Source organism: Manis javanica, chromosome 7, assembly GCF_040802235.1.
Source record: "Manis javanica isolate MJ-LG chromosome 7, MJ_LKY, whole genome shotgun sequence".
Classification (NCBI taxonomy): Eukaryota; Metazoa; Chordata; class Mammalia; order Pholidota; family Manidae; genus Manis; species Manis javanica.
In genome coordinates this window covers 25,256,160-25,281,425 of record NC_133162.1, presented here as the reverse complement: position 1 = coordinate 25,281,425, position 25,266 = coordinate 25,256,160, and the positions used below count along the sequence as shown (strand labels likewise).

Sequence of the window (25,266 nt, the reverse complement as noted above, 5' to 3'; positions counted from 1 at the left end):
CTTGTTTTTATTATTTTTCTAATGTATGGAAATTAACCATGTTGCTTTTTAGCTAACATAAGAAAAAAAGCTTATAAGATAGTTATTTGTTCATTTGTTCTGTCCTGCAGCTGACAGTCTTTTTCCAGTGAGGCATGGGTACAACAAGAATCAAAGAATCCCATAGTTTAAAGAGCATATAATCTCACTTCCTAGCCCAAGCAGAAATTACTTCAAGCTGAGTCTTAGAATTATATAAAATGGTTATTTTTTAAAATCCACATTGTACCAAGCAATAATTCAAACTAACATCAAATAATAATTTCACTAACATCAAATAATAATTCTGTGGAATAATTCTCAGTAATTGAGTCTTTGGACAATGATATGCAAATATGCCTGATTATTAAGCATTCTTTTCTGCCTCAGAGACTCTTTATCACTATGAGTGCTGTTTTTGCACTGACTTGCTAGGGGACCACATTAACTTCTCTATGCCTCAGTTTCTTCAAGCAATAAAATGGAAGGTTTAATTTAAGACAGAAAAACAAATTCTAAACTAAAAGATCTGAGGAAAAGTGACTGAGCAGACTTCAAATAAACAAACAAAAAATGCACAGGTCTTTTTTTATTAAGGCATGACATTTTTTCTTTTGTTTTTATCTTATCTGGTCTTGACTACTTTGACACCATTTCTTTTTAAAAGTATAATGATGAAAAGTCTCCATGGCTTCTATTAGCTATACTGCAATCACTCCTTTATAACACCACCTTTTAGAATGGTTAAAATTAGAATTCTGAAATCCTCAGGGGCTGGTGATATAAAAAGGTGAAGAACAGGGAAAACACATTGTACCACTCCTTCTGAGCTCTTGATTAGATGTCCTCATTACCTCTTCCAGTAAAATCCTAAAGTAACTGGAATTTGTCACATGTACAGTAAGTGGCAGTACAGGTAAAATTCTCAAGCATTATTTGCTAGTGTAGAAATAATAAGTCTGCTTCCTATAAACTATTTTCAAGGTTCAAAATGAAATGTCTCAAGGTTTTCCTCATGTCTCCCCCTTTTTCTTATTAAGGTATCATTGATATACAATCTTATAAAGGTTTCACATGAGCAACATTGTGGTTACAACATTCACCCATATTATCAATCCCCACCCCCACCCCACTACAGTCACTGTCCATCAGCATAGTAAGATGTTATAGATTCACTACTGTCTTCTCTGAGCTATACTGTGACCTACGTACATTACATGTGCTAATCATATACCCCTTAATCCCCTTCTCCCTCCCTCCCCACCTGCCCTCCCCAACCCCTTCCCTTCTTGGAATCTCTGAGTTTGCTGCTGTTTTGTTGCTTCAGTTTTGCTTTGTTGTTATACTCCCTCATTGTCTCTCCTCTTTAAAAAAAATAAGTTAAGTAAAAATACTGCTTTCTGCAGGCTGAGGCTTTTTACACACTCATTTTATCTGAAATTGAATAATTGAGAAAAATAATTTTTAACTATCTTAAAAGGAGAGAAGCAAAGCATAGATGAGAAAGAAACAATTCTAACTATAGCTAAACTTTATGAATCTAATGGTATGAAAAAACAAAGCTTGCACATTTGTAATGAGTAATTTTCCTTATCAGGAAACAGTAACTCCACATGCTTCATCTTTAAGTGAAATTACAGAGAAATGGAAAGTCCAGTGAATATTTTCTACCAGAAAAATGATAAATGGCATCTCAAGCATGGTTTAGGGAAGACAAATGTAAATACAATACAGCATATATTAACCCTGAGTACAGGGGATCACACACAGGATTATCAAGGTTTGCTAACTAGGGAAGAGGATATTTATAGATATCAGGGTTCTGCCTGAAAGGTACAAAGTAAGCTGATTTAAGAGGCTGGAAGAAAGAGAAGAGAATAGGTCTAATCTATGTTTCTATCCATATATGTTTGTACTTTATTTTAAATGTCAGATGAAGGGAGATAGCCATTAGAAGTTAATTTTATTACAGGGCTGAGTTTTGTATTATAAATATAAGGAAATGAATTTTTAAAGTGTCTTTTTGGTCAAAATATCCATTCATTCATTCATTCATTCATCATTAAATACCCATAATATTCCCCAAGTATAACAGTAAGCAAAAGAGACATGATCTTTATGTAGGATTTATAAACCAGAACTTCAGTTAATTGTATATTGTGTATTATCAGTATGTATGTATACAAGTTATCTGTACCCTGCTGGACAGAAGTGGTTGATTTAGCCACAAAACATTAAAACAAACTTCTCTACAGGCAAATTAATGAATAGATGTGCTCTGACTACAGACATTTTATTTGCCTCAAAATAAGCTTAAACTCAGCTACTGGCAGAGGCATGGTGCGCTGACCTAAAATGATATAAACTAGGTCATTCAAAGAAATGGAGGTGGTAGAGGGGGAGAGAGGAATGTGTTGGTATATGGAAAATGTATGTGGCTGTGAGGAACAGCTAAAATTTAAACATTAAAATTAGTAAGCCAACTGTCAAGTACATACACTTCCCATAACTAGCTTAAATGGAACTGACTTTAATTTATTTTTACCTCTTTAATATAACAAAAAAATTGGTGCTGCCCAGAGACCTTACTAATTTTTAGGAACTTCTATAGCTTTGATATGGAGAACCTCACCCAAACTTGTTTCTTTCTCCTCCTCTCTACCAAATAAATACATGTTTCCTGAGGAACAAAATATGAGCACCTCTTCAAGAAGCATGGGTTACCACTTCACGAGAGTCCTAACAAAAAGAACACTATGGGCTTTAGAATTTAGTAAATTTATATTCAACTTCCGTATATGTATAACCATGGGCACGGTTTCATCTAGAAAATGGGAATAATATTTATATCTCAAGAAAAATGCTATTAAAAGAGGTAATGAATGCAAAGCGTAGTGCATAGTAGATACCCAAAACAGTGTTTATTTTTTTTACTTTTCACTATTTTCTTACCACAACACATAATGTTGGAAATAATCTTCAAATGTTGAACATGCTGGATAACTATCACTAGGTTCATATATGTATAAAGTGCTTCATAAATAAATCCTGAATGAAGGAGTCATCTATTAGATAACTGTGATTAGTTAGTTATGCATTAAAATTACTATCATCTTAGTATTCCACCAAGGACTGGGTATCATAAGGCAGCGGTAAAACAGTTGACCCTAAATGTTCAGAGAAACCAATAAAGGACTTTTGTTGCACTACCCCAAATTTTAAAAAATTTTATTAGTTACAGCTGAAGGTTTTGAAAGAAAAGTAAAAACCTGGGACCTGCTCTTCAGTTGTACAGTTACCAGAGGGGCTCATGGGATACCAGAAGTGACACACTTAATCACACCACTGACCCTTTAAATTATGTTCTACTTTCAGTTCTAAGAATAGCTCATACTTTTGGAGATAGAAATGTATTTGGTAAGCCAGATAAAGAATCCAGAATAGTCTGTCCTAATTTCTTATTGTTCGCTTTAGGAAAAAAAAGAAAAAGAAAAACAATATTTATCTTGACCACTGAATACATGAGTTGTATACAACAGTGTGGTATACACTGTCAGTTTGTTGCACACAGTGTCAATTTGCACCTGGAAACATGAGCAGCACTTTATTTATTGTGGCCTATAATTATAAATTAAACAATCATGACATTTACAGTCCACTTAATTGATAAACAAACTGGGAAAAGTTAGCCAACTCGCATGCATTTCTCATTTATTATGACATCTCATTCCTTGCTGGTTTGGCATGCCTTTTTCAATTCTAGTTATTTTCTGTGTAAATATTTATGTTTATACTCATTTGTTGAGGAAATCTTAGCCTTTAAAGGGACAGCTCGTGTATAAATGATTAATAAGATGAAAACATGTAAAAATCTGTTTAGCCTGAGGTTAATAAAACTGCAATGCAGCCAAGTGTGAAATGTGATTGGCAACTTCAGATCAAATAATTCTACTTCCTGCAACAATCTGACAATGTAAAATCAATTTAGATTATTTTCCTATAAAAATTTACTCATTGGATAATATCACCAAAAGTATATGCACTTTTTCCTCCTGGACATCTAGCTCTTTCTTACTTTATACATCAGTGTAAATGGTTCAACATTTCTAAAAGTCAAAAAGGGAGTGAGGTTGGGGCGGGGACATAACTAAGTTTGAGCACTGGTACTTTGCAGTTAGTAAGCAAATCAACCTGTTCTAAATGCTTTAAAATAAATTTTGCTTTGACTAGCTTCAAAACTACTTAATTTCATTTTAATACCCTCCAACTAACTGCACAGAAATCTCATACATCATAATTTACAATCTGGGGAATCTTTGATTAGGTCTAACAGAAAAGTCAATTGACGGCCACTCTCCAGTTTTAATCCCCCCACCCCCTTTTTTTAATTTGGAGACCCAAACTGAGATCTTAATCTTTGGTTCTGGTGCGGTCATATGCAAAGGAAGGTTCCAACAGGTTCTGAAGGAGATTGTAAGGACCGTGCAGCAAATCTGCCTCCATTAACATGTATTAAGCACCGAACGAGACCTTGCGTAACCCTCAGCAAATAAATAACTCGGGACTTCAGAAGCGCGGCCGTAACGCAGACTCTCGGCCGGCGTAAAATCCACCAGGTATGCCTTCCAAGCCGCTCCTCTTTGTGTCCCGGGATTTACACCCCTCTCCCAAGGGGCCCACACGTCGCGAGGAAGAGCCAGGCTACCGGCTCTCCTGGTGCCGCCAGGGCGACCTCAAAGACGGCAGCGTTGGCCCTTCCCCCGCTTCTGGTACTGCCCGGGCGGATCCCACTCTCCTGCTGCGCTGGGAGGCCGATACCCCATGAAGATGTCAGCCTGCGTGCGGAGGCTGCCCCCGGAGACTCTCGGACCCGCCCCCTTCCCTGCCCTCACAGTAATGGTGGAGCCCGGGCTCCGCGCCGGAACAGCCACTCACCCTTCCAGCCCCTTCCCCTAGCTGTGGATCAGCCGCGAGCCCCGCCTTCCTCCCCAGGCCCAGGTCTCCCTGCAGGATTCACCCTCGGGGCTCCCCGCCATCCCCCGAAACGGATCCAGGACCCAGACAGCAGAATGAGCGCCGTTCCATTGCCTCCTCGGCTTTAAGCGCAGTGCCCCGCCCTGGGCCTGGAAACTGGAGGGGGCTGGGGGTGACCGGCCAGCTCCGGAGGGGCCGGAGCCCCCACACTCACCATCCTCCTGCCGAGTCCCTCCTCCTCCTCCTCCTCTTCCTCCGCCTCCTCCTCCTCTGGCCTCCCCCGTTACCAGGGCAACTGTTGCGGCACCGCCCCCGACGTCCCTCGCACTCCCAGCGGAGGAGCAGAGCAGTCGTATGGGGCGGGGTGCGTGCCTCTTTCCCCAAAGTGCGCAAGCGCACCAAAGTGCCCGCCTACTGCGCAGGCGGGCTGCTAGAGCGGCTGGCGGCCTCCGCTGGCGAGTAGAAACACGGGAATGGGGAAAGCTCGCCCACGTGGCTGGCGGGGGCCGCCCAGCCTGTGATTGGTTGGAGAGAAGGAGCGTGGGGAGGGGCAGCCCCCAGGGCGAGGCAACCGGTTGGTCCAGGCCAGGCTTCCGACGAGCGCTGCATCTGGTGGTAGTTGTCTCGGTGCGTTTCTCGTGGGCCCAGGTAAGAGGTCTTGGGAGGAGGCAGCCCACCACCTCTATCTGCAGTCCCCACATTCCGGGAGGGACCTTGGATTCTGTCTTGACTCTGCCCAGCCGGGGCTGCAGCGCGGGCTAGGCTTCCACCTGCCAAAGCTGCGTGGCGCGAGTAGCGGACCTCTCCTTATGGCCCCCGGCGCCTTAGAGTGCCAGGCTGAAGGGCGGGGCGTTATGTATGCGCACTTATCTCTACACCCCTGAGTTAGAGTCTGGGAGGGAGGAGGCCCAGTGGTGGGAGGCTCCCTGTCGGAGGGCAAGAAGCAGTCTGGGACTGGCCCAGAGCGCTGAGGTGAGCTGCCAGCGGGGATGAAAGGCGTTTGGGGATAGGCGGGTTTTGTTAAGCTTCGCCGAACTGGACAGTGTACAGTCTGTAGGCCCGGAGGAGGCAAAAATGGGCCAACAAGGAAGAGCGAGAGGGATTCTGGGTGGGGGTGGGAGGCACATCCCACCCTTCCCCACACAGAGGACAGGAAGAAGAGTTGTCACACTTACCAGGCCCTAGTCTAGACTGGAGACCCAGCAGGGGACAGAAGTCAGCTCCCACAAAAATTACATCTTTCCTACACACAAGCTTTTCGCACAAGTTTTCATTTCATTCTCCCAACTCTAGGAATTGGTTATTTTAAGGGATATAGGATTGGGACTTGAACCAAATTCTGACTCTTGAAGTGATTTTAGCACTATTGTATTGTCCAGGTAAGAGAAACAAAGTGGCTTAATATTTGTGATGTAATCCCAGAACTTTTCAAAGTTGATGAAGTCTCGGCACTATGACCTGGACATTTGCAGATGTGTGTGTGCCTCTTCACTACCTCATTCGGTTGTTGTGAGGATTATGTGAATTATTATGCAAGTCCATTGAATATTGCCTGGTGCATAGGAAGGGCTATTTAGGGCTTAGCTATTATTAATAGTTTCATCTAAATTTTTGGGCTTTGCTCCTTCCTATACAGTCTATTTAAGATCGTTGGAATGAAGGCAGATTTTTCCATTGATTAGCTGTTTATGCAATCAATGAAAGTATTTTAAAAACATCTGCTACCTACATACCTGCTTCAGATCCTTGGAGAGAAAACTCATTACAGAACTTTGAGTAAGTAGGTTCCAGGTGAATGGTTAATTCAGAGCATGTATTCCTACAATCCATCCCTCTCTAGCCTGTTGGCTCTTTTGTGAAAAAGGCAAAGCAGACTTTTTTTTCTGAGTTGTCTGGTGTCTAACTAACATCACTTGCCTTGAGTCACATGAGTGTAGTTAGGCCTGTACTGGGCCTGCTTGTTTAATTATTAGTTCATTCTTCAACTTGCACTGGGCAGTCTGGACACCAACCCTGGCCTATCTCAGTCGTCTTTGTGTCTGAGTTTCTTGGGTCTTTGTTTGCTTTATCTTCCTCCAGTGTGAGTACCGGTGATGATGTTTTGTTTTTCTCCCTACCTGGGGATACAAACAGGGAAGTCTTGGGTGCTCTACCCTCTTGCAAGAGGATACCTCAGAGAAGGTTTGGAAACCTGTTCTTTGAGCTCTGATACTGTTTGCTTGAGGAAAATCAGCCTTGTCTGAGAAGAATGAGCATTACTTCAGGAAAGGTAGTCAATTATTTCCTTCCTTCTTTTTTCTTTCTCCCTCCCTGACCCTCTCTCTTTCTCTTTTTTCCTTTCTCTCTCTCTTTCTTTCTGCCTGTAGTGGGTAGAGGACCTATCTAAGTGACCCTAAGCCTTGTGACCTTGGGAAAGTAAGGCCCTAGCTATTGTCAGATCATTGGGTGGATAAAAGGACTGGATCTGTCTTCTTCGTGCTGGGCTGTGTGTGCCCAAATGCTCACCATCCTGGCTCAATCTATGTGAACCTTTCTAGGCATCAATTTCTTCTATAAACTGAGATTTTGGATCCCAGATTGCACTGAGCTGTGACATTCTCTAAAGGAGAATCCATCCTTAAAGGAAAGGAAGTATTAGTCAATCACCTATTTGATTTCCGTCCCCCCTCCCCTTGTTTCCAGGAGTAGAATCACATTCCTTAAGACATGCGTTCCCCCTGGACATGGTAGTGACCTTTGTTGGGAATACTAGATATGGCTCATGTGGGAAGAGGGAGAGTGACCATTGAAGAAAGCCTCCAGGCTAGATGGGGCTCCATATAGAAAAGGAGACAATTACTCCTACCTCTGTAGCCAAGGCAGCTTCCGAGTTTAACTTAAAAGAGCTGACATCCTTGATGCCCAGAGAACCAAGAATGAGTTGGAATGCATTGCAGGCAGGCAATAAGTATTGAGAAGGCAGATGCATAAACCTTACAGTCTCTCAGGGGAGACAGACTTACCCAAGTAACTGTAAATAACAAGAGAGTGACAGTTACAAAACCCAGCATGCTGCCAAGGAGAACAGGAGGCTATGGGCCTCTATAACAGAAGGACTTGAGTTTGCCCTGAAGTCATGGAACTGTACCCAGTGGGGCAGTGGGTACTGGGGGGAAATGTTCTAGACATAGAATTTAGACCTTTTTTTGGCTTTATGTTTTATATAAGACAGGGATTGGGCAGTTCCTATGCTGACCTCTATAATGAAGGCAAAGGTTCTTGAGAAATTTAGCAAATAATTTCCCCTTCATGGTAAAAGTACTTCCATTATGAAAGGCAGAGGACTTTTCAATGCTGGGTTGAGGGTGGAGAGAGATGTCCAGGAAGGACAAGCGCGCATGTGTGCATGTGTGTGTGTGTGCGTGCATACGTGTGTGCGTGTGTGCATGTGTTGAGGGGAAGGCAGAGTATTTTGCTATCACCAAAGGGTATGAGCCTGGGGCTCTGTAAGCCAAGGTTTGTGATCTGCTAGCCAGGCTGACTCCTTTCAGCTTCACGTTGATTCAGGGAAGTAAACTCTTATCCCTCTCCTACCTCTGGGTTCTGCTGGGACTGGGTAAAATACTTTTGGTCTTTGAGCCAACCTGCAGGAGGCCAAGTTGGCCTGTTCCCGGAGAGCAGAGCCCAGAGCTTTCTTAGGGGCTCCGTGGTGGAGCAGGAGAGGCTGATGTCAGAGTTCTGGCAGTGGACGTTTGCCTGGCTTCTGACTTCTGACTTCTCCAGGGGTTGCCACTCAGTAGTGGTGTCAGGGCCAGGCCAGGGAGCTCTGGAAACTCCATGTTGGGCTCTCCTTCCGTCCTTGTTTCTTCCTCTTAGGAAATGTCCAACCCCCAGCAGAGAGCTTGCTGAAGTCTCCCCCACCCTGATAAAATGTCTAACCACCTTTCCTTTTACCCCATTTGTTGGTGACTCTTGCTTCCTGCCTCTCTGGTTATTCTTTCTCATCTTTTGGGGGTTCCTTTCTTTGGCTTGTCTTTTAAATGTCATGATTTTTCAAGGTATGTCCTCAGCTCTCTGTTTTTCCCATTTGTGTATTCTCACTGGAAAACTCTATCTTAAACTACCTCAGTGCTGCTGACACATTTTTTTACTTCTAACTCAGACCTCTGTACTTTCTTTTAAGCCTAAATATCCGACTGCTGACAAACCAGACCTCTTACTCAGCAAATACTTGAATTCTTGTGCTATGCACTAAGGCACCAGTAGCGAGCAAAAGGGATACAACCCCTGGCTTCAGAAGCTTATGGCCTAGGGGGAAGGTAGGTATTAAGATAAACCACAAAAGATTATGACAGACTGGTGTAGCTCTGAAGAAATAGTATGGCACCAAGGGAGCTTATAGTAGAGCACCTGATGTAGCTATAGGGGAGGGGACTAGGGAACCTTCAGAGGGCTCCCTGGGGAAATGGGTTTTAAGCCAAGATCTGAAGGATGGGTAGGTACTGCTTTGCAAATAACTCTAGACTGTCCCTGGAGAGCAGAAAGCTATTTTCTTTCTTTCTTTCTTTCTTTCTTTTTTTTATCGGGGTGGAGCCAGAGGTGGTACCTTGAAATTATGTGCTAATATATCTGATTTTAAGGCTGCCATTTATTCTGAGGTGTCTTTGCTGTAATTTTCTTTGCAGTAGTAGTAACCCATGGGTTTTTATTGAGGTGGTGGCCTTGGGTAGAACTCTTTCATTTGACCATTTAATATAAAACATTTTATCTTTGACTAGGCCTGGGGCTTCCATCAGCAATGTGTTTCCTTTCCCTCATGTGCAGAAATACTGGCTTTGTTTTGCTGAGTTTGTGAGTGCTTTTGGATTTTGGTGATTGTATAACTCAAGAAGGTGACTTTTAAAATCTTGCTCGAGCTGCGCCTGTGAACTTGTAATTTAATATATATGAAAAGTCCTAAGTTAAGGTGATATTTTACAAGAAATAAGACAATGACCTAGTCATAGAAAATAATAAGAGTTAAACCTGAAAATCTTTCCTAAAAAAAAGGATGGGTAGGTGTTAGTCAAGAGAGGAAGGAATAGCATTCTGGGCAGGGAGTGGTATTTCTAAAGGACCTGAGACAGGTGGCAGCCTATTGCATTTAAGAAAGTCCCAGTGGCACTTGAAAGTCAACACATGGAAAATCAAACTCAGTTTTCTCCTTTAGAGCCTGTTTTTCTATATTCTCTGTCTCAGCACAATATTGCTAAAGTCAGAAACCCTGGCTATCACTCTAGATACTTGTGACATGTCAGCTTGGCTAGGCCAAACAAAACTGTCCAGGACTCCCTCTCTGGTATGTCTCCAGTTAAAGTGGACTGTGAGGGAGAAGCAGCCATTCCGTAGCACCCACAACTTCTCCCAGGTATGGAATGGAACACTAATTCAGCTACTGTGGTGAAGGAATTTTGCAATTGTAATTAAAGTCCTAATTGGTTAGCTTTGACTTAATCTAAAGGGAGATTAGCCTGCGTGGCCTGACTTAATCAGATGGAATCCCTTTAAAAAAGGGCTAGGCATCCCCTGGGGTCAAAGACTCCAGCCATAGCTGGGGTCCACATTGCTCTCCTTTTCCCTCAGGATCCTCCCTTCCTAACTGCCTGCCCTGCTGGCGTCAGACTCGGCCAACTCCCAAAATTATGTGAGCCAACTCGCTAATTCCTTGTACTAAATCCATTTTTATATATTTATCAATATTATGTGTATATATATTATGTATGTATTTATATATATATTATATGTAATATATATATAAAGGGTATATATGTATCTTCTGAATCTGCTTCTGTGGTTGAGCCCTGACTGATACAATGTTCCTCCTCTACCCAATCGCTTGGCAAACCTTTAGGGTCTGCTTCTTTAAAAGTTTCTCCTCTTTTTTGGTCCTTCCTCTCTTTCTGGCATCTGGGTTCATATGGTCCCCACCTCTTCTTTCTTTGTTTATTGGGGTTCCCTTCCACCTGGTCTCTCTGCATCCTTAAAGGTCCTTCTGCAATGTGTGTAATTCTCATGTGATTGCCCAGAGTGTATTTGTTGAACTACACATCTGATCTTGTCACTGTTACCTTTTTGTTAATGTTAACAATTAGAATAAGAAAAGTAAAGATTTTATTTTACCTTAATTTATTCCTTCTGTGTCACTCTGTCTTTACGTAGGTCTGAGTTTATGACCCATGTTATTTTCTTTCTCTCTGAAGAACTTGTTTTAACGTTTGCCAGTGAGGTCTGTTGGTAACAAATTCCCTCAGTTTTATTTGTCTGAGAAAGTCTGTTTTTCTCCTCCACATCAAAAGGTAATTTTGCTGGTATAGAATTCTAGGTTGGTGGGGTTTTTTCTTTCAATGCTTTAAATATTTCACTCTATTCTTGATGGCATGGTTTCTGAGAAGTCTCATGTGATTGTTATCTTTGCATCACTATAGGTAAAGGTGTTTTTTTTCCCTCCCTCTGACTTCTTTGATTTCTATTGTCTTGATTTTTCTGCAGGTTGAGTATGATGTGATTAGGTGTAGACTTTTTTGGTATTTACCCCGCTTGGTGTTCTGTGAGCCTCCTGAACTTGTGGGGTCTGTTGTTAATAACAGAAAATTCTGTCATCATTTAGTCAAGTATTTCTTTTGTACCTTTCTCTCTTTCTCTGATATTCCTGTTATGTGTATGTCACACCTTATGTAATTGTCCCAAGATTCTTGGATATTCTGTTCTTCTTCTTTTTCTTTATTCTTTTTTTCTCTTTATTTTTCACTTTGGGAATTTTCAACTGACACATGTTCAAACTCACTAATTCTTTCTTTGGCCATGTCCAGTCTAGTGAAGAGCCCACCAGAAGCCGTTTTCATTTCTCTTACAGTATTTTTGGTTTGTAGCTTTTCCTTTTAATTCCTTCTTAGAGTTTCCATCTCTGCTTACATTGTGTTACTGTTCTTGCAGTCTGTCCACTTACCCATTGGAGACCTATCGTATTAATGATAGTTATTTAAAATTCTTGATCTGGTAATTCTTAAATCTCTTGTCTGATTCTGATGCTTGCTCTGGGTCTTCAAACTGTGATTTTTACCTTTTAGTATGCCTTGTAATTTATTTTGTTGAAAGCCAGATGTATGTGAGTTTTTACATTTGTCTGTCTGGCAAGAGTTAAACTGTGTTTACTGTTTACTAAAGCTATAGGAGTCAAAAGCTAAAATTTCCTTTGGTCTGCTTGTTTTTGTCTTTGGGTTTCTAGAGACTTCTTCAGTAAGGTTTGAGACTTGCAGTTCTTTCTGTTGTTGCTCAGTTCTCCCTGTTACTGTACAGGAGCTGATAGCCTGCAGTAGAGAGGCGAGAGTGGTATGCAGTCCCATGATTAGATTTCCATCTTTGAGGGTGCCTGCACCCCTGGGACTTCCCAAGTGCCTCTCAGGCTTCCCCACCCCCATTAGGTGAGACTGGGAGGCTGGAAGAGGCTGGAGTTGGCTATTTCCCTTTCCCAAGTCGGTTAGGGTCTAGTAGAACCCAAGGTGGTTAGTCTCTGGTAAAATAGGTTAGGTTTCTTTTGAGGGCAGGCCTGGTTAAGAACAGAGGGCTCTGGTTATACTTGACAAGGCTACTTTTCCCATCTCCCTGCCAGAAGCACTTGGGGATTTTTCTCTCATCTTCACCCTGAGAACTTAGTGGGCTCCTGGAAGAAAAGCTCACAAAGATTGAGTCCCTTGGGACTTTTAACTCTTGAGCTTGTCCACACTGAGCTTCCAGCAATTTGTTGGTTGAACAGTTTTTTTCCAATGGCACATGCCCCAGTGGTGGGCTTCTGTTGCCAGTAAGCTGTGATTCTCTGGACCTGCCTGTCTCTCCAGGTTTGCGGGGGTTGGTTTGCCCTGTGGCCACAGTTTTCTGACGGGTCTAAGAAAAGTTGTTGATTTTCAGTTTGTTCAGCTTTTTTCTTGTTCTGCGGACAGGAGCGATAACTTTAAGCTCTTTGCCTTAGCTTTTCAAGTCATGGATTCCAGAACCCAGTTATAGGCAAGGTTTCTGAAGTAAATAGGGGCTGGTTCTGCCATTAGCTAATGCTTGTGTGACTTGGTTGAAGTTAGTTGTACTTCAGTTTTCTCATTCATAAAATGGGGTTAAATTAAAGAGTATCTATCTTCTAGGGTTATTGTGGAGATGGATTCAGAAAATATATAGCAAGCCCCAAGCAGAGTGTCTAGCATATAGCAGAGGCTGTGACCTCCATCACCAGGGCCCCCGTGCACTGTGTGCTTTCAGTGCTGGAGCTTCGTTTCGCCTGGGAGGCCTCCTCTCCATCTATTGAGATTTAAGGCATCCTTCAAAACATGGTTTACTTCTTGTTCTCTCAAAGTGTATTCAGAATCCCTCATCCATTATGGATATGGTGGCCATGTAATTTATTGTCCATCTCGGGGCACTTTTGAGAGTGAAAGGGGTGCTATTAATACTTACCCCAGGACAACGGTCCCAGGCAAATTGGGTGATGTGTCACCTCAGTTTAGCTCCCTCTTCTCCAACTTTCCACTGCTCCCAGGGTCTGTCACAGCATGGTTTACACTGTTACCCTTGTTAATCTACTTGTCTGTTCATCTCCCACTCTGTAATTCCTCAAGGGCCGGCATGGTAGCCCAGGATCTCTCTCAGAACCAGCGTGCACCACACACACACACACACACACACACACACACACGCACTGAAATTATGAAGTCTGTCCTGCCGTGTCCATTTCCGGATTTGTCTGTGATTGTTTCTACATCCAGTGTGATCTCATTCCTTCTGCTTCCTTCTGCTGGGGCCTTACTCACAGTCCACCTCTTCTGGGAAGCCCCCTTTGATTACTGTGTCTCTGCTTCCTCTCATCTCCTGTACTTACTGCTGCTGTACATCTTACACACTGTTCCATGGTTAGGCTCTTGTTCCTCAGTCAGACTCAGTTCCCCAAGGATAGTAGCTGTGTTGTCTTTTTCCAGTCTCTCCAACAGCATGATCAAACCCAGAGTTAGGTACTAGTGGGCCATGTTGGTGCCCAATTGCTTTGTCTCAGGGTCCTTTGCTGGGGCCTTCCAAGGCTGAGTTAGATGATGCCAGTGGCTGATGAAAGCAGGCAGTCTCCAGTAGTGGGAAATGCTCCGGGTCTCTGGGGCAGGCTTTGATTTTGGGGGCAGTCCTCATTTTTCCTCTGTTCCTTAAGTCCACAGTTTTATGTATGAGCCAGATGGAGGCTAACCTGTCTGGCTTTAACATCGATGCCCCCCGTTGGGACCAGTGCACTTTCCTGGGGCGGATGAAGCACTTCTTCAATATCACAGACCCCCGCACTGTCCTGGTACCAGAGCAGGAGCTGGACTGGGCCAAGGTGATGGTGGAGAAGTGCAGGTAAGTGGTTAGGAGAAGGGGCCGGAGGTGATACTGATAGGTCCCCTAGGGAGGAGGTGGAAACTGAAGATGAGGGCATAGGCAGAGATCTCAGGAAAGAGGGAAAAGTGAGAGCAGATGATTGGGGCCTGGGAGGTAACTCTGCCTTTTGTCTTTGGATGGCAGGATGGGGGTTGTGCCCCCAGGCACCCAAGTGGAGCAGTTGCTCTATGCCAAGAAGCTGTATGACTCAGCCTTCCACCCTGACACTGGGGAGAAGATGAACGTCATTGGGCGGATGTCCTTCCAGGTCCCTGGTGGCATGATCATCACAGGCTTCATGCTCCAATTTTACAGGTGGGACCCGGGAGCAAGGCAGTGGAAACATAGCTGCTTGGATCTGCTTGACAGGTAGCCATATTTTGATGATAATAATAGCCATTTTTTTAAGAGTTGAACATCAGTATATTTTATTTTACTTTTACTTTTTACTTTTTAATTAATGGCCATCTTTATTGATTCCTTACCAGATACCAAGCACTGTGGTAAATTTCTTTGCATGTTTGAATTACTGAATTTAATCTTCTCTTCAACCCTACAGAGAGGTACTATTATCATCTCCATTTTATAGATGAAGAACCCAGGTTCTGGAGAAGTTATGTAACTGTCCAAGTTCACACAGTTAAGAAATATTGGTGCCTGGATATTAACTGAGGCAGTCCTCTCTAGAACTCTCAATGAATACACTATCCTAATTCCCTTTTTAAAAGGTATTTATTCAACAACGAACTTAATGCACTTTTTAAAAATAATTATAAAGTATCATTGATACAATCTTATGATGGTTTCAAATACACAGCACAGTGGTTCAACATTGACCCATATTATCAAGCCTTCACCCCCTCCAGTGCAGTCACTGTCCATCAACACAGTAAAATGTCACAGAACCATTAACTCTATTCTCCATGCTGTACTACCATCCCCATGATCAACATATATTGTGATTGTGAATTATTGTGCCCCTTAATCCCCTTCTCCCCCCCACCCTTTGGTAACCACTAGTCCCTTCTCAGTGTCTATGAATCTCCTGCTATTTTGTTCCTTCTATTTTGAATTTAATGCACTTTTATAATGTAATATCCCAGTCAAAAATAGGAAGACCCTTTCATCCTGGTGGGAGGAGAATCAACTTTCTCTGTAGATGCTGCCAGGATGTGTCACCCTCTCCCTTCTTTTCCCTCTTCTCCTTCCCTCCCCTATGCATCCATTTATTCAGCTTTGAGCCAGGTGTTGGGAATATAAAGACTTTGGTCCCTCCTCTTAAGGAGCTACCACTTTTGTTGAGGAGACCTAGAAGTAAAGAGTTACAGTCCAGCTTGCTAAGTGGTAGGTTGTGGGGAGAAAATGGGGTTTGGGAGCAGGAACATAGAATGACCACTTGTTTCTCAGGAAGGGCAGGGGGAAGGGTTGGGAAGTTTCCAAGGAAGAAGTGGTTTCTCAACAGAGCAGGATATAGCCATGTACAGAAGAATAGGGGTGGGGGGTGTTGCTCTTCCAGGCAGAGGGGTCAGCACATGCACATGCAAAGCTCATGGGCATAAGACAGCATGGGACTGGTTTGGGGAGTGGCAGGTGATGTGGTTTGATGGTGTACACCAAGCCCTGCCCTCCAGCTGACTCTCCTCTGCCTCTCTGGGTTTCCCTTACTTATAGGACAATGCCGGCGGTGATCTTTTGGCAGTGGGTGAACCAGTCCTTCAATGCTTTAGTCAACTACACCAACAGGAATGCAGCTTCCCCTACCTCGGTCAGGTAGGAGACCTGAATCCTAGGCTGTTCACATGGGTCTTAACCAGATGGCTGTTCTCTTGCCTTTGGGGAAACAGCCCTTCTAAAGGGTCCCCAGGCTGTCAGTCCTCCTTGGGTGGAACTTGCACTGGGCAGGTGACCAAGTCTCACTTTTCAGGGTCTGGAAGTATTTTCTTAGGCTGTCCAGGAGAGTAACTTCTTCCTAGATCAACTCAAAAGTTGTTCATTCATTCATTATACAAATATTTCTTGAATGTGTATTCTGTAGTAGGCATAGTTCTAGGTGCTGGGGGCACATTTAAGTAAGATGTGTGGCCCCTGTTCTTATGGCATTTAAGGTCTTTTAAGAAAACAAGCATAATTCAGATTGTGGTTGCTGCCATTAGGAAATAAAGAGGTGACAAGATAGAGAACAGCAGAGGGGTGTCTGTGTAGGTAGACTAGGGAGGGAAGTCCTTTCTGTAAGCTGATTATTTCAGCTCAGTTCTGAAGGATAAGGATTTAGCCAAGCAAGAGTCCAGAGGAAGATTCCCCAGGAAGGGAGCAGAAGCATGCAAAGTTTCTGAAGCAGGAAAGCACTTTAAAGTAATGAAAGGAGGCCTAGGGGTGGAGCATCAAGAGTTGGGGGGAGGTCACCAGATGACTGAGGAGGGATCACGTGAGTTTCTTAGGCATGAAGCTTCATTCCCAGACCTCCTCACTCAAATCATGGTCTTGCCCTTAGGCAGCAGGGCTCCCCACTCCCAAGCATCTCTCTCCACTAGGCAGATGGCCGTTTCCTACATCACAGCCACAACCACTGCTGTGGCCACTGCTGTGGGCTTGAACATGTTGACAAAGGTATGCTCTGGGCCGCCGTGGGCATGATGGCCGCTAGGGGGCAGCAAAGTTCCAGGGAAAACTTTCCCCAGGCAGGGCGTTTCCGCCATCTGGATGGGTTGGATATGGCCCGAGCTTAGCCAGGTACTTGGAAATATAGCAGGGCTGTACCCGGGTTGGTCTTTCCCTGGTCTTTGAGGGAGTTTGGGTTCCCACACCGGGTGTCTGGATGTGTGGCAGTAGTGAGGTCTGATTCCTTGTCCTTAAGCCCCCTCCTCTTGCATCTTCCAGTCAATCTGAATGACTCTCATTGTCCCTATCCCCAACAGAAAGCTCCACCCCTGGTGGGCCGCTGGGTGCCCTTTGCTGCAGTGGCTGCTGCTAATTGTGTCAACATCCCGATGATGAGACAGCAGTGAGTACAGGGACCTTTTTTCTACCCTATAACCCACAAGGTTAGCGGTAAAAGGGCCAGAAACCACTTCTTGGGGCCAAGGTGGGGTGGGGAGGGCTGCTGGGTTGCGCCTCTGGAAAGTCCCCGAGCATTGGCTGCTTCAGCGGGGATGGCCATTGGAGTGGTGGGTGACAAGTTTTAATCTGTGATGAGTGTTGTGGAGTCGGTTTTTAGATATGGGATGGGGGAGTTGGTGGGATGTGTGGGATTTTATAGTAGATCATGTCCTTCCAACCACAACTGCATTTCAGTTGTGGACTCTGCCTACTTCTGAAGCCCTGGAGATGTCTTACAGAAGGAAATGTAGCAGAGCAAGGTGTCCAAAGGTAGAACAGAACCAAGATGCTTTGAAAGAAGCCAGAGGAGTAAGTAGATAGATGTTTTCCAGGCACCTGGCTCTAAGCTTCACAGCAGGAAAGGTAGAAGGAGAAACCCATTGTGTCTCAAGTTCTTGTTTCTTGACTAAAGAAAACATGGATGTTCCTCTGTTGTAAAATTTAATTATGTAATTTACATAAAGCACTCAATAGCACCTGGAGCATAACAGATACTGTAAGTGATGGCTATTATCGCTACTGTTATCATCATGGCATCACCAGGCCACATTTTCTTGGGACAATGAGCAAATGGCAGTTTTCACAGTAGCCCTTGCAGAAAGAGCACAATACCAGAATAGTCATGTATACACATTGCTCCTCTCCTCTTCCCCTTCCCCATCCAGTTTTTCCTTCCCAACAAGTGAATGAGTCCCAGCCACCTAACCTGGTCTTGGGTTGAGTGCTGTCAAGAACTGGCCTGAGAATAATAGAGTAACTACTGTCTGGAGTAGTCACTCTGTGTCAGGCACTGGACTAAGCCCTTTGTAAGCATTATCCCATTTAATTCTGACCAAGTCTATGAAGTGAGGGCCTTGGTTATCCCCATTTTGCAGATGAGGATACCTGAGTTTTTAGAAGGACCAGGGGGCTTGCTTAGTATCAGACACTTTGCACTTTTAGGATTCAACTTAGGCAGTCTGGGCCCAGGGCTGGCTCTCCTACCCGCTGCTCTGGGTCACTTCTGAGCTACCACTCACTGGAGTGCAGAAGGAAGGTCAAAGGGCCAGGCTGTGGGAGGTGGCTTCCTAGAGCTTGAGTGCCCTGGCCTGGTTCTCTGGGTGTCTCATTGCTTGTAGGCTTCCAACTCTCTTTCCTGAGGCCAGCAACTCCTGTCTGTGTTTAGGGAACTCATCCAGGGCATCTGCGTGAAGGACAGAAATCACAACGAGATTGGTCATTCTCGGGTGAGCAGAGGCTTCCCTTTGGGGTGGGAGGAGAGAATTCCTTCTCATACCCTGTCCTGTCTTTAAGTGGTCAGAGTGGGCCTGGGTCCATTATTATAGGATTTCCCTGACTCCATTCTTGATCTCCTCAGTTATCCCTACGTTTCTCTGTTCAGAACAAGCTTCCCATGTCTTTTGTCTATAATTTCTGGTCCTGAAGACATAAAAAAGTCTGGCTGGATAGGAGAGGGCTGAGAGAGGCCGTTCAGCTCCTGGCAGGTCCATTCCTTGCCCTTTACCAGCTCAGACTTAGCCCTGACCCTGACCCTGAACCAGCCCTCTGAGGGTTGCAGCCCATGGTTACTGTATAAGTCATTGCTGATGACTTAATCTTTTCTGTCCTCAGAGAGCTGCGGTCCTAGGCATCACCCAAGTGGTTATTTCTCGGATCACCATGGCAGCCCCTGGCATGAGTAAGATGGGGAAGCCCCCCATTCTGGGGGACCTTGGAACACATGATAGAGGCTCAGCCATGCTCAGCTTCTGGGTGGGATGTGGGACACAGACACTACAGTCATGCTTCTCAAACTGGTTTGCTTGAGTACGGAAAGCCACAGGAGAGCCACACTGTTATTTCCTGGAACATCAATTAATCATAGGTTTTGGGGGAAAAGTCCTTTTCATTCAACAAATATACCTTAAGTACCTTCAATGTGCTGGACACAGTGTGCAGGGTGCTGAGAAGATGGGGGAGAAAATAAATCCCCTGGCCTGATCTTGCTTCTAGCAGAGGCATGTTACAGAGTAGGGCACAACATTTGTTTACATGAGCCTCCGAAGATTGGAGTTTTGAGAAGAATGCCTTGGGCATGCAGTGCATGTCCTGTCATTACAGGTGTGCAGGTTGAGAAGTCTGGGAAGCACCTCAGGCTGGGACTTGGAGGACAGGTTGGGGGTGGCCCTGCCCATGCAGTCTTCTGTTCTTCTCCCAAAAGAAAAGTATTCCCTGGAACTTGTAGGGAAGGGGAGGAATCACTCAGTCCCTCATCTGACTTTGGAAAACAGAACTTGGGGAGTCTTACAGCCTTTTCTCTCTCTGAGTTCTCCCTGGTCTCTTCCAGTCTTGCTGCCAATCATCATGGAAAGGCTGGAGAAACTACATTTCATAAAGGTGAGTGGGCTGCCTCTTTCATCTTTCCTGCCCAGAGTCCTTCAACTGCACCTGTGTCTGGGAGCTCCCAATTCTCCCTCCTTTCCCTCTAGCTACCATCTTTCATCCTACTAAAGCAGGGCCCTTCCAGTCCCTGTTGGCTGCCCATTTTAGACAGTGTGGTTGGTCATTTGGCTTTGGCTGCAGAGAGCAAGAAGAATCCCTTGTCCCCTCTTCCAGGGCCAGGAGTTTCATGCCTGTGGGTTTCTAACTGGCTGATTAGTAGCAGGGCAGGCTTGGGGTTCACCTTAAGGTATCTTGGTCTTTTCTTTTGTTTGTTTTTGTGCAGAAAGCCAAGGTCCTGCATGCCCCATTGCAAGTGCTGCTGTCTGGGTGCTTGTGAGTAACATGCCTCCTTGGTTTGGGTTCTGTGGAGTCTGGGACACCCAAGATATGCCTTCTTGTGTTGCCTGTGGGGGAGAATATGTATTCCTTCACCTGACCTCCAAGGTGGCTGAGCTCAGAACACCTGTGGGCTGTCTGGACCACTCTTGCTCCATCTTTTTTGAGGGCATCAGGCTGGCTAGGCTCTATGTACACACTGCATGGATATGTTTGGGTACCCTCCTGTCCCAGGGTCTCTCCTGTGACCTTAGGGCTGGACAAGCGATAAAAACGATGAGACAGTCCCACCACAAGAAAGAAATGATAACTATGTGAGGGGATAGAGATGTCAGCTTGTGCTATGTGGTAATCATATTGTAATATATAAATTACCAAATCACGTTGTACACTTTACACTTACACAGCGGTATATGACAATTATACCTGGATACACACAACAAACACCTTACACTTACACAATGGCATACGTCAGTTATATCTTAGTATAAACTAACAAAATAAATAAACATGATGAGACATCAAAAACGATGAGATGCCAGAGGCTGTATTTGGTCCCAGCCTTGCCCAGAAGGGAAACATCCCAAGTCATGGCACCGCACTTAGGTGTTTGCCTCTGACTAGACGTGTCATGGGATCAACCATGCTTTGCAAGCCGTGGGACTTATGACAGTAACAATAACAATTACACGTACTGAATGTTTTCTTTGTGTCCCCACTGTGCTAATACTTCATGTCTTTAATTTCACTTAATTCCCTCACCCCTAAAGGCTAGTAATCTGTCATCATCTCTTTTTACAAATGAAGGAATGGAGGCTTGGAGAGATGAGAAAACTTGCCCACAGGTGCAAAGCTAGTAATTGCTGGAGCAGAGATGGATTCTCAGCAGTCTAATATGCTGTATACAGCTAATCCTTAAGCAACGTAGGTTTGAACTGCGCAGGTCCACTTGCACACAGCCTGTTTCTGTAAATATATTGGGAAATGTTTTGGAGGTTTGCGATAGCTTGAAAAAACATTTTCTCTAGCTTGTTTTATTGTCAGAATACAGTATAACATACGTAAACAAAATATTCATTAATCATCGGTTTATGTTATCAGTAAGGCTTTCAGTCAATAGTAGGCTGTTATTAGTAGTTAAATTTTGGGGAAGTCAAAAGTTACATGTGAATTTTTGACTGGGGAGTTGTTTCCTCTAACCCCTGCATTGTTCAAGAATTAATTGTACTATCTTCTGCTAATTGAGTCACCACTGAGTGAGCGGTTTCCATGGGCTGGGTGCCGTCCATGTGTTACGTCAGGTACTCCCCACAGCAGCCCTGCTGAGTAGACCCTCTTGTCCTTCTCTGCTGTCTCAGAGGTAGCTTGCCCAAGATTGCACAGCTAAGTACAGCTAAGTTGGGATACAAACCCAGGTCTGTTAGATTCCCACATCCTGACATGGTCCTGGACGCACATCATCTGAGAACTTGTTAGAAATAAAAGGCTCTCAAGCCCTTCCACAGACCTACTGAATCCACACTGCATTTTAACAAAGCTCCTTGAGTTATTTGTAAGCACAAAGTGAAGTTTGAGAAGCCCTGCCTATATTCTTCCCTAACAGCACAGGTGCTCAGTGAACACAGGAGCAGGACCTTGGGGTTCTTACCCCTCACTGCTTCCCCTCTATTGTCAGCAGGTGCTTGTGGACCTTCAGGCTGCTGCCCACATCTCTAGTGATTTCATTATCTTCATCTGTTTAAACAAGGGGGCAGATGTGGGGTGAAGGGTGGGAGGTGGAGTCTGATTTTATCCTGGCACTGAGAGACCAGGAGATTTGGAGGTAGAGGAGCTATGGGGCCAGCTGGGAGGCAGGCCAGGTGAATTGGCTCAGGGCGGGGTATGGGCAGGCCTGTGGGGAGGTACCCCTAACGTCTGGTTTCTCTTTTCTTCCAGCCTCATCTTCATGGTGCCTGTGGCATGTGGGCTCTTCCCACAGAAATGGTATTGGCTCTTCTCGCTTTGTTTTACCACACGCCCTGTCCCTGCTCTCGGTGACCTGCCTGCTGTCCTGAAGAGACAGGGAGGGATGGGGGGACAGACAGCATTTGTCCAAGGACAAGTGTCTATCAGCGTAAACTCCGGGCCTCTTAACCCATGGTGAATACTAAACCAAAACAGATCTCTAAGGGGCAGAGGTATGAGTTGCTTCTCCCCAAGGGTTGTTTTAAAAAGAAGGTGGGGAAACAAGAGACTTTCCATCCCTGCTGGATCCTGTACTTGAATGGAACAAGGAGATAGTATTTATTTTGGCTTCGTTTGCCAGAGGGTGGATGACTCGGACCTCTCCACCTCCCTTCATGCTGGCAGGGGATGGGGGTGAGAGGGGGTGATGTTAAAAGGAAGGGAAGTATCAGCTTGGGTTGGGGCTGAAGCGGGGGTGGCGACTGGCTCTAGGGACCCAGGTGTAGCTTGAACAGATACAGAGAAGATGCCAGTCTCCCCCTCCTTAGCTCTCAGTCCAGCAGTCATCTGCTGGATGGTTCCTGTGGTCTGAGCACTGTGCTTGTAATTTTGTGGAGAAGATGAAGGTTAACCCAAGGGAGAACAAAGGCCTGAGTAGAGGTAAAAGCAATGTGTTGTGGTATCCAGAGGCCATTACTATTTGTGCTGGAGAGGTCGAGAAGGGCCTCATGGACGTGGCATTTGGGTTGGATTTTATTGGAGGATAGTTTGCTGCTTGTGCAGGTGGCGAGCTCGTAACCCCCTTCTCTCTTCTCAGCGAATTGCCAGCTTCCTATCTGGAACCAGAGCTCCAAGACACCATCAAGGCCAATTATGGAGAATCTGTGCCTTATATGTACTTCAATAAGGGTCTCTAAATGCCCCCCACCCCCAGGCCTCCAACAAGGACCAGTCTGTACCCACACTCACCAGCTCCTCCCAGCTCTGTGTGTAGCTGTGCCCTCATTCCTCTTTGCCAGAAGGGCCTGAATGCCAGGGTGGGTTTGGGGCAGGAAGTGCCTCTGGCTTCCATCCAGGTACCTGGTTTACTGGACTCCAGGGGATAAAAGCCGACAGTGGGAGCAGCGACCAAGTCTTCTGTCTGCTTCCCCCCTTAGCCCCATCCCCTGGAGACCAGGAGCTGAGACCCCCTCAGGGAGAAGTTGCAGGGACCTGCGGGGACACTCAAGCAAACTGGAAAAATTAGGAAACCTATGGAATTCTGGTTTCAGCCAGGATTGGGGATGACCTCCTGGGACCAAGAGAAGTTCTACCCCCTTTCCTCCTCCCTCCCACTCTTCTCCCAAACTGTGGGGCCTTTTACTAAGGCAGCTCTAGCTAACACAGGAAGAGGGAGGGAAGAATTCTGTCACTCTGGGCTCTGCTCTTCCCCATTCTCCTCCCCAAAGCTCTCTCATCAGAAAGTATCTTTGGGAGTGCTGTTAAACTTTTTATCAGGAGCCCAGGAGTTCTTCATACTAAAAAGGACATTATGTGGGGCAGCAAAGTTTCATGGTGCTTCAAACCCTGTCTGTTGACAGTGGCTTGTTTTCCTGCCCTCTGATTGGGTCTGATTTTATCTTCCTGTATTTAAAAGGTAAATCCACTAACTGTGAGTAAAAAGGATGTATGTAGGCATTAACTACACATTTCAGTGGGTGTAATTTCCTGACTGCCTCCCTGCCTCATACTGGGTTAAACACCAAGGGAAGAGCAGTGTGTACAGAGTAGGATAGGGAAGTTTTATTTGGACACCTCTGAGTGGAAATCAAGCGGGACCAAAGAGCCTTAAAGGACACACAGCAGAGCACAGCCACCACCCTTCCAGCTTGGCTGCTCTAGGTGATTTCTCAAGCTTCGGGGGTGGGGTGAGGGACTGTTGTCTGTATGAGTTTTGCCCAGTAGAATTTACTGACTTTTCAAAGAATATCACTGTGAATTAAATAAATTTCTTGAAAGAGCACAATGAAACGTCTGCAGATTGAGTTGTTAAAGCCTAGATGGATAGTAGGACCTGGTTTTACTTTGGCCTTGATATGGAGGAGGGTGTCAAAACTATAAGGGGGAAACTGTCTAGTGACTGCAGGCCCGTGCTCATTTTCCTTATTACAGAGAAAAAACCACCTGTCTTTGCTGGGATCTCCAGAGGTCTCCCAGAATGGGAGCTGTTGCTCCAGAACAGAGGTTGGCAAATGATGGCTCAAGGGTCCAAATCTGCCAGCTACCTGTTTTTGTGCCTGGGAACTAAGAATGTTTTATATTTTTAAAGCATTGTACGAAAGAAAAAAAAACAATATGTGACAGACCTCATGTATGTGGCACACAAAGCCTAAAAGATTTACTCTGGCCTTTTAAATAAAAAGATCCCCCTACTCTGGAGCAATGGTTCTTAAGAACATGTATCAGAGTCCTCTGGAGGGCTTGTTAGGACACAGGTTGTAGAGCCCCATCCCCAGAATTTCTAATTATGTAGGTCTGGGGTGGAGCCTGAGGATTTGCCTTTCTAGTAATTTCTCAGTGATGCCAATTCTGCTGGTCTGGGGATTATACTTAAAGTACCACTGTTCCAAAGAGGAAGGGCCACCTCCTTGAGCCCAAGGTACTGGCTGCAATTTTCCCCCTATTTTCAAAAGCAAAAATATAATTGAAATAACATAAATTCATCCTTTTTAAGTGTACAATTAATGTTTTTTTTTCACCATTTCAAAGTATGTAAATTCAGTGGATTTTAGTGTATTCACAAGGTTATACGCCATCACCACTAATTCCAGAGCATTTTTAACACCCAAAAAGAGACTTATACCTATTAGCAGTCACTCCCTATCCTCTGTCCCTACCTCCCAAGCAACCACTAATCCACTTGTTGTCTCTGTAGACTTGCCTATTCTGGACATTTCATGTAAATGGAATCTGGCTTTCACTTAGCACAGTGTTTTCAAGGTTCATCTATGCTGTAGCAGGCATTAGTGCTTCATGGCTGAATAATATCCCACTGGGGGATGGACCACATTTTGTTATCCACTCATCAGGTGA

The 25,266-nt window shown here is 44.7% G+C and overlaps 2 protein-coding genes across 16 annotated transcripts in view; one reads left to right on the top strand and one right to left on the bottom strand.

Moving 5' to 3' along the window:
* The window catches only part of ARL3 (ARF like GTPase 3), a 31,843-nt gene extending 26,496 nt beyond the window's left edge, over positions 1-5,347 (bottom strand). For all 4 annotated transcript variants that reach the window (XM_037001261.2, XM_073240497.1, XM_037001263.2 and 1 more), the window contains exon 1: positions 5,207-5,347. In XM_037001261.2, the coding sequence (XP_036857156.1) occupies positions 5,207-5,209 (3 nt within the window). In that variant the 5' untranslated portion in view covers positions 5,210-5,347. The remainder of the gene's footprint in view (positions 1-5,206) is intronic.
* On the top strand, positions 5,347-24,204 carry SFXN2 (sideroflexin 2). Of its 12 annotated transcripts, XM_037001257.2 has the most exons (13): positions 5,567-5,640; positions 10,594-10,654; positions 14,192-14,376; positions 14,542-14,766; positions 16,069-16,167; positions 16,929-17,004; positions 17,313-17,398; positions 18,659-18,719; positions 19,105-19,171; positions 19,820-19,869; positions 20,198-20,247; positions 22,186-22,389; positions 23,012-24,204. In XM_037001257.2, exons 3-13 carry the CDS (start codon positions 14,207-14,209, stop codon positions 23,109-23,111), a joined length of 1,188 nt encoding a protein of 395 aa, XP_036857152.1. In that variant the 5' UTR covers positions 5,567-5,640; positions 10,594-10,654; positions 14,192-14,206; the 3' UTR covers positions 23,112-24,204. The 12 variants fall into 12 exon arrangements, 9 of the variants coding, with proteins under 9 accessions (XP_073096597.1, XP_036857148.2, XP_036857152.1 ...); XM_037001253.2 differs by lacking the exon at positions 10,594-10,654 and having other exon boundaries at positions 5,509-5,640; XM_037001258.2 differs by lacking the exon at positions 10,594-10,654 and having other exon boundaries at positions 5,570-5,640; positions 14,199-14,376.
* The last annotated feature ends 1,062 nt before the right edge of the window (positions 24,205-25,266 follow it).

Excerpts from the sequence above, each read along its gene's own strand:
- SFXN2 (XM_037001256.2), top strand. The coding sequence starts at position 7,241 with ATGAGCATTACTTCAGGAAAG. Across the intron at positions 16,168-16,928 it reads GCTTCCCCTACCTCGGTCAG|GCAGATGGCCGTTTCCTACA; the intron begins GTAGGAGACCTG and ends TCTCTCCACTAG. Across the intron at positions 18,720-19,104 it reads ACGAGATTGGTCATTCTCGG|AGAGCTGCGGTCCTAGGCAT; the intron begins GTGAGCAGAGGC and ends TTCTGTCCTCAG.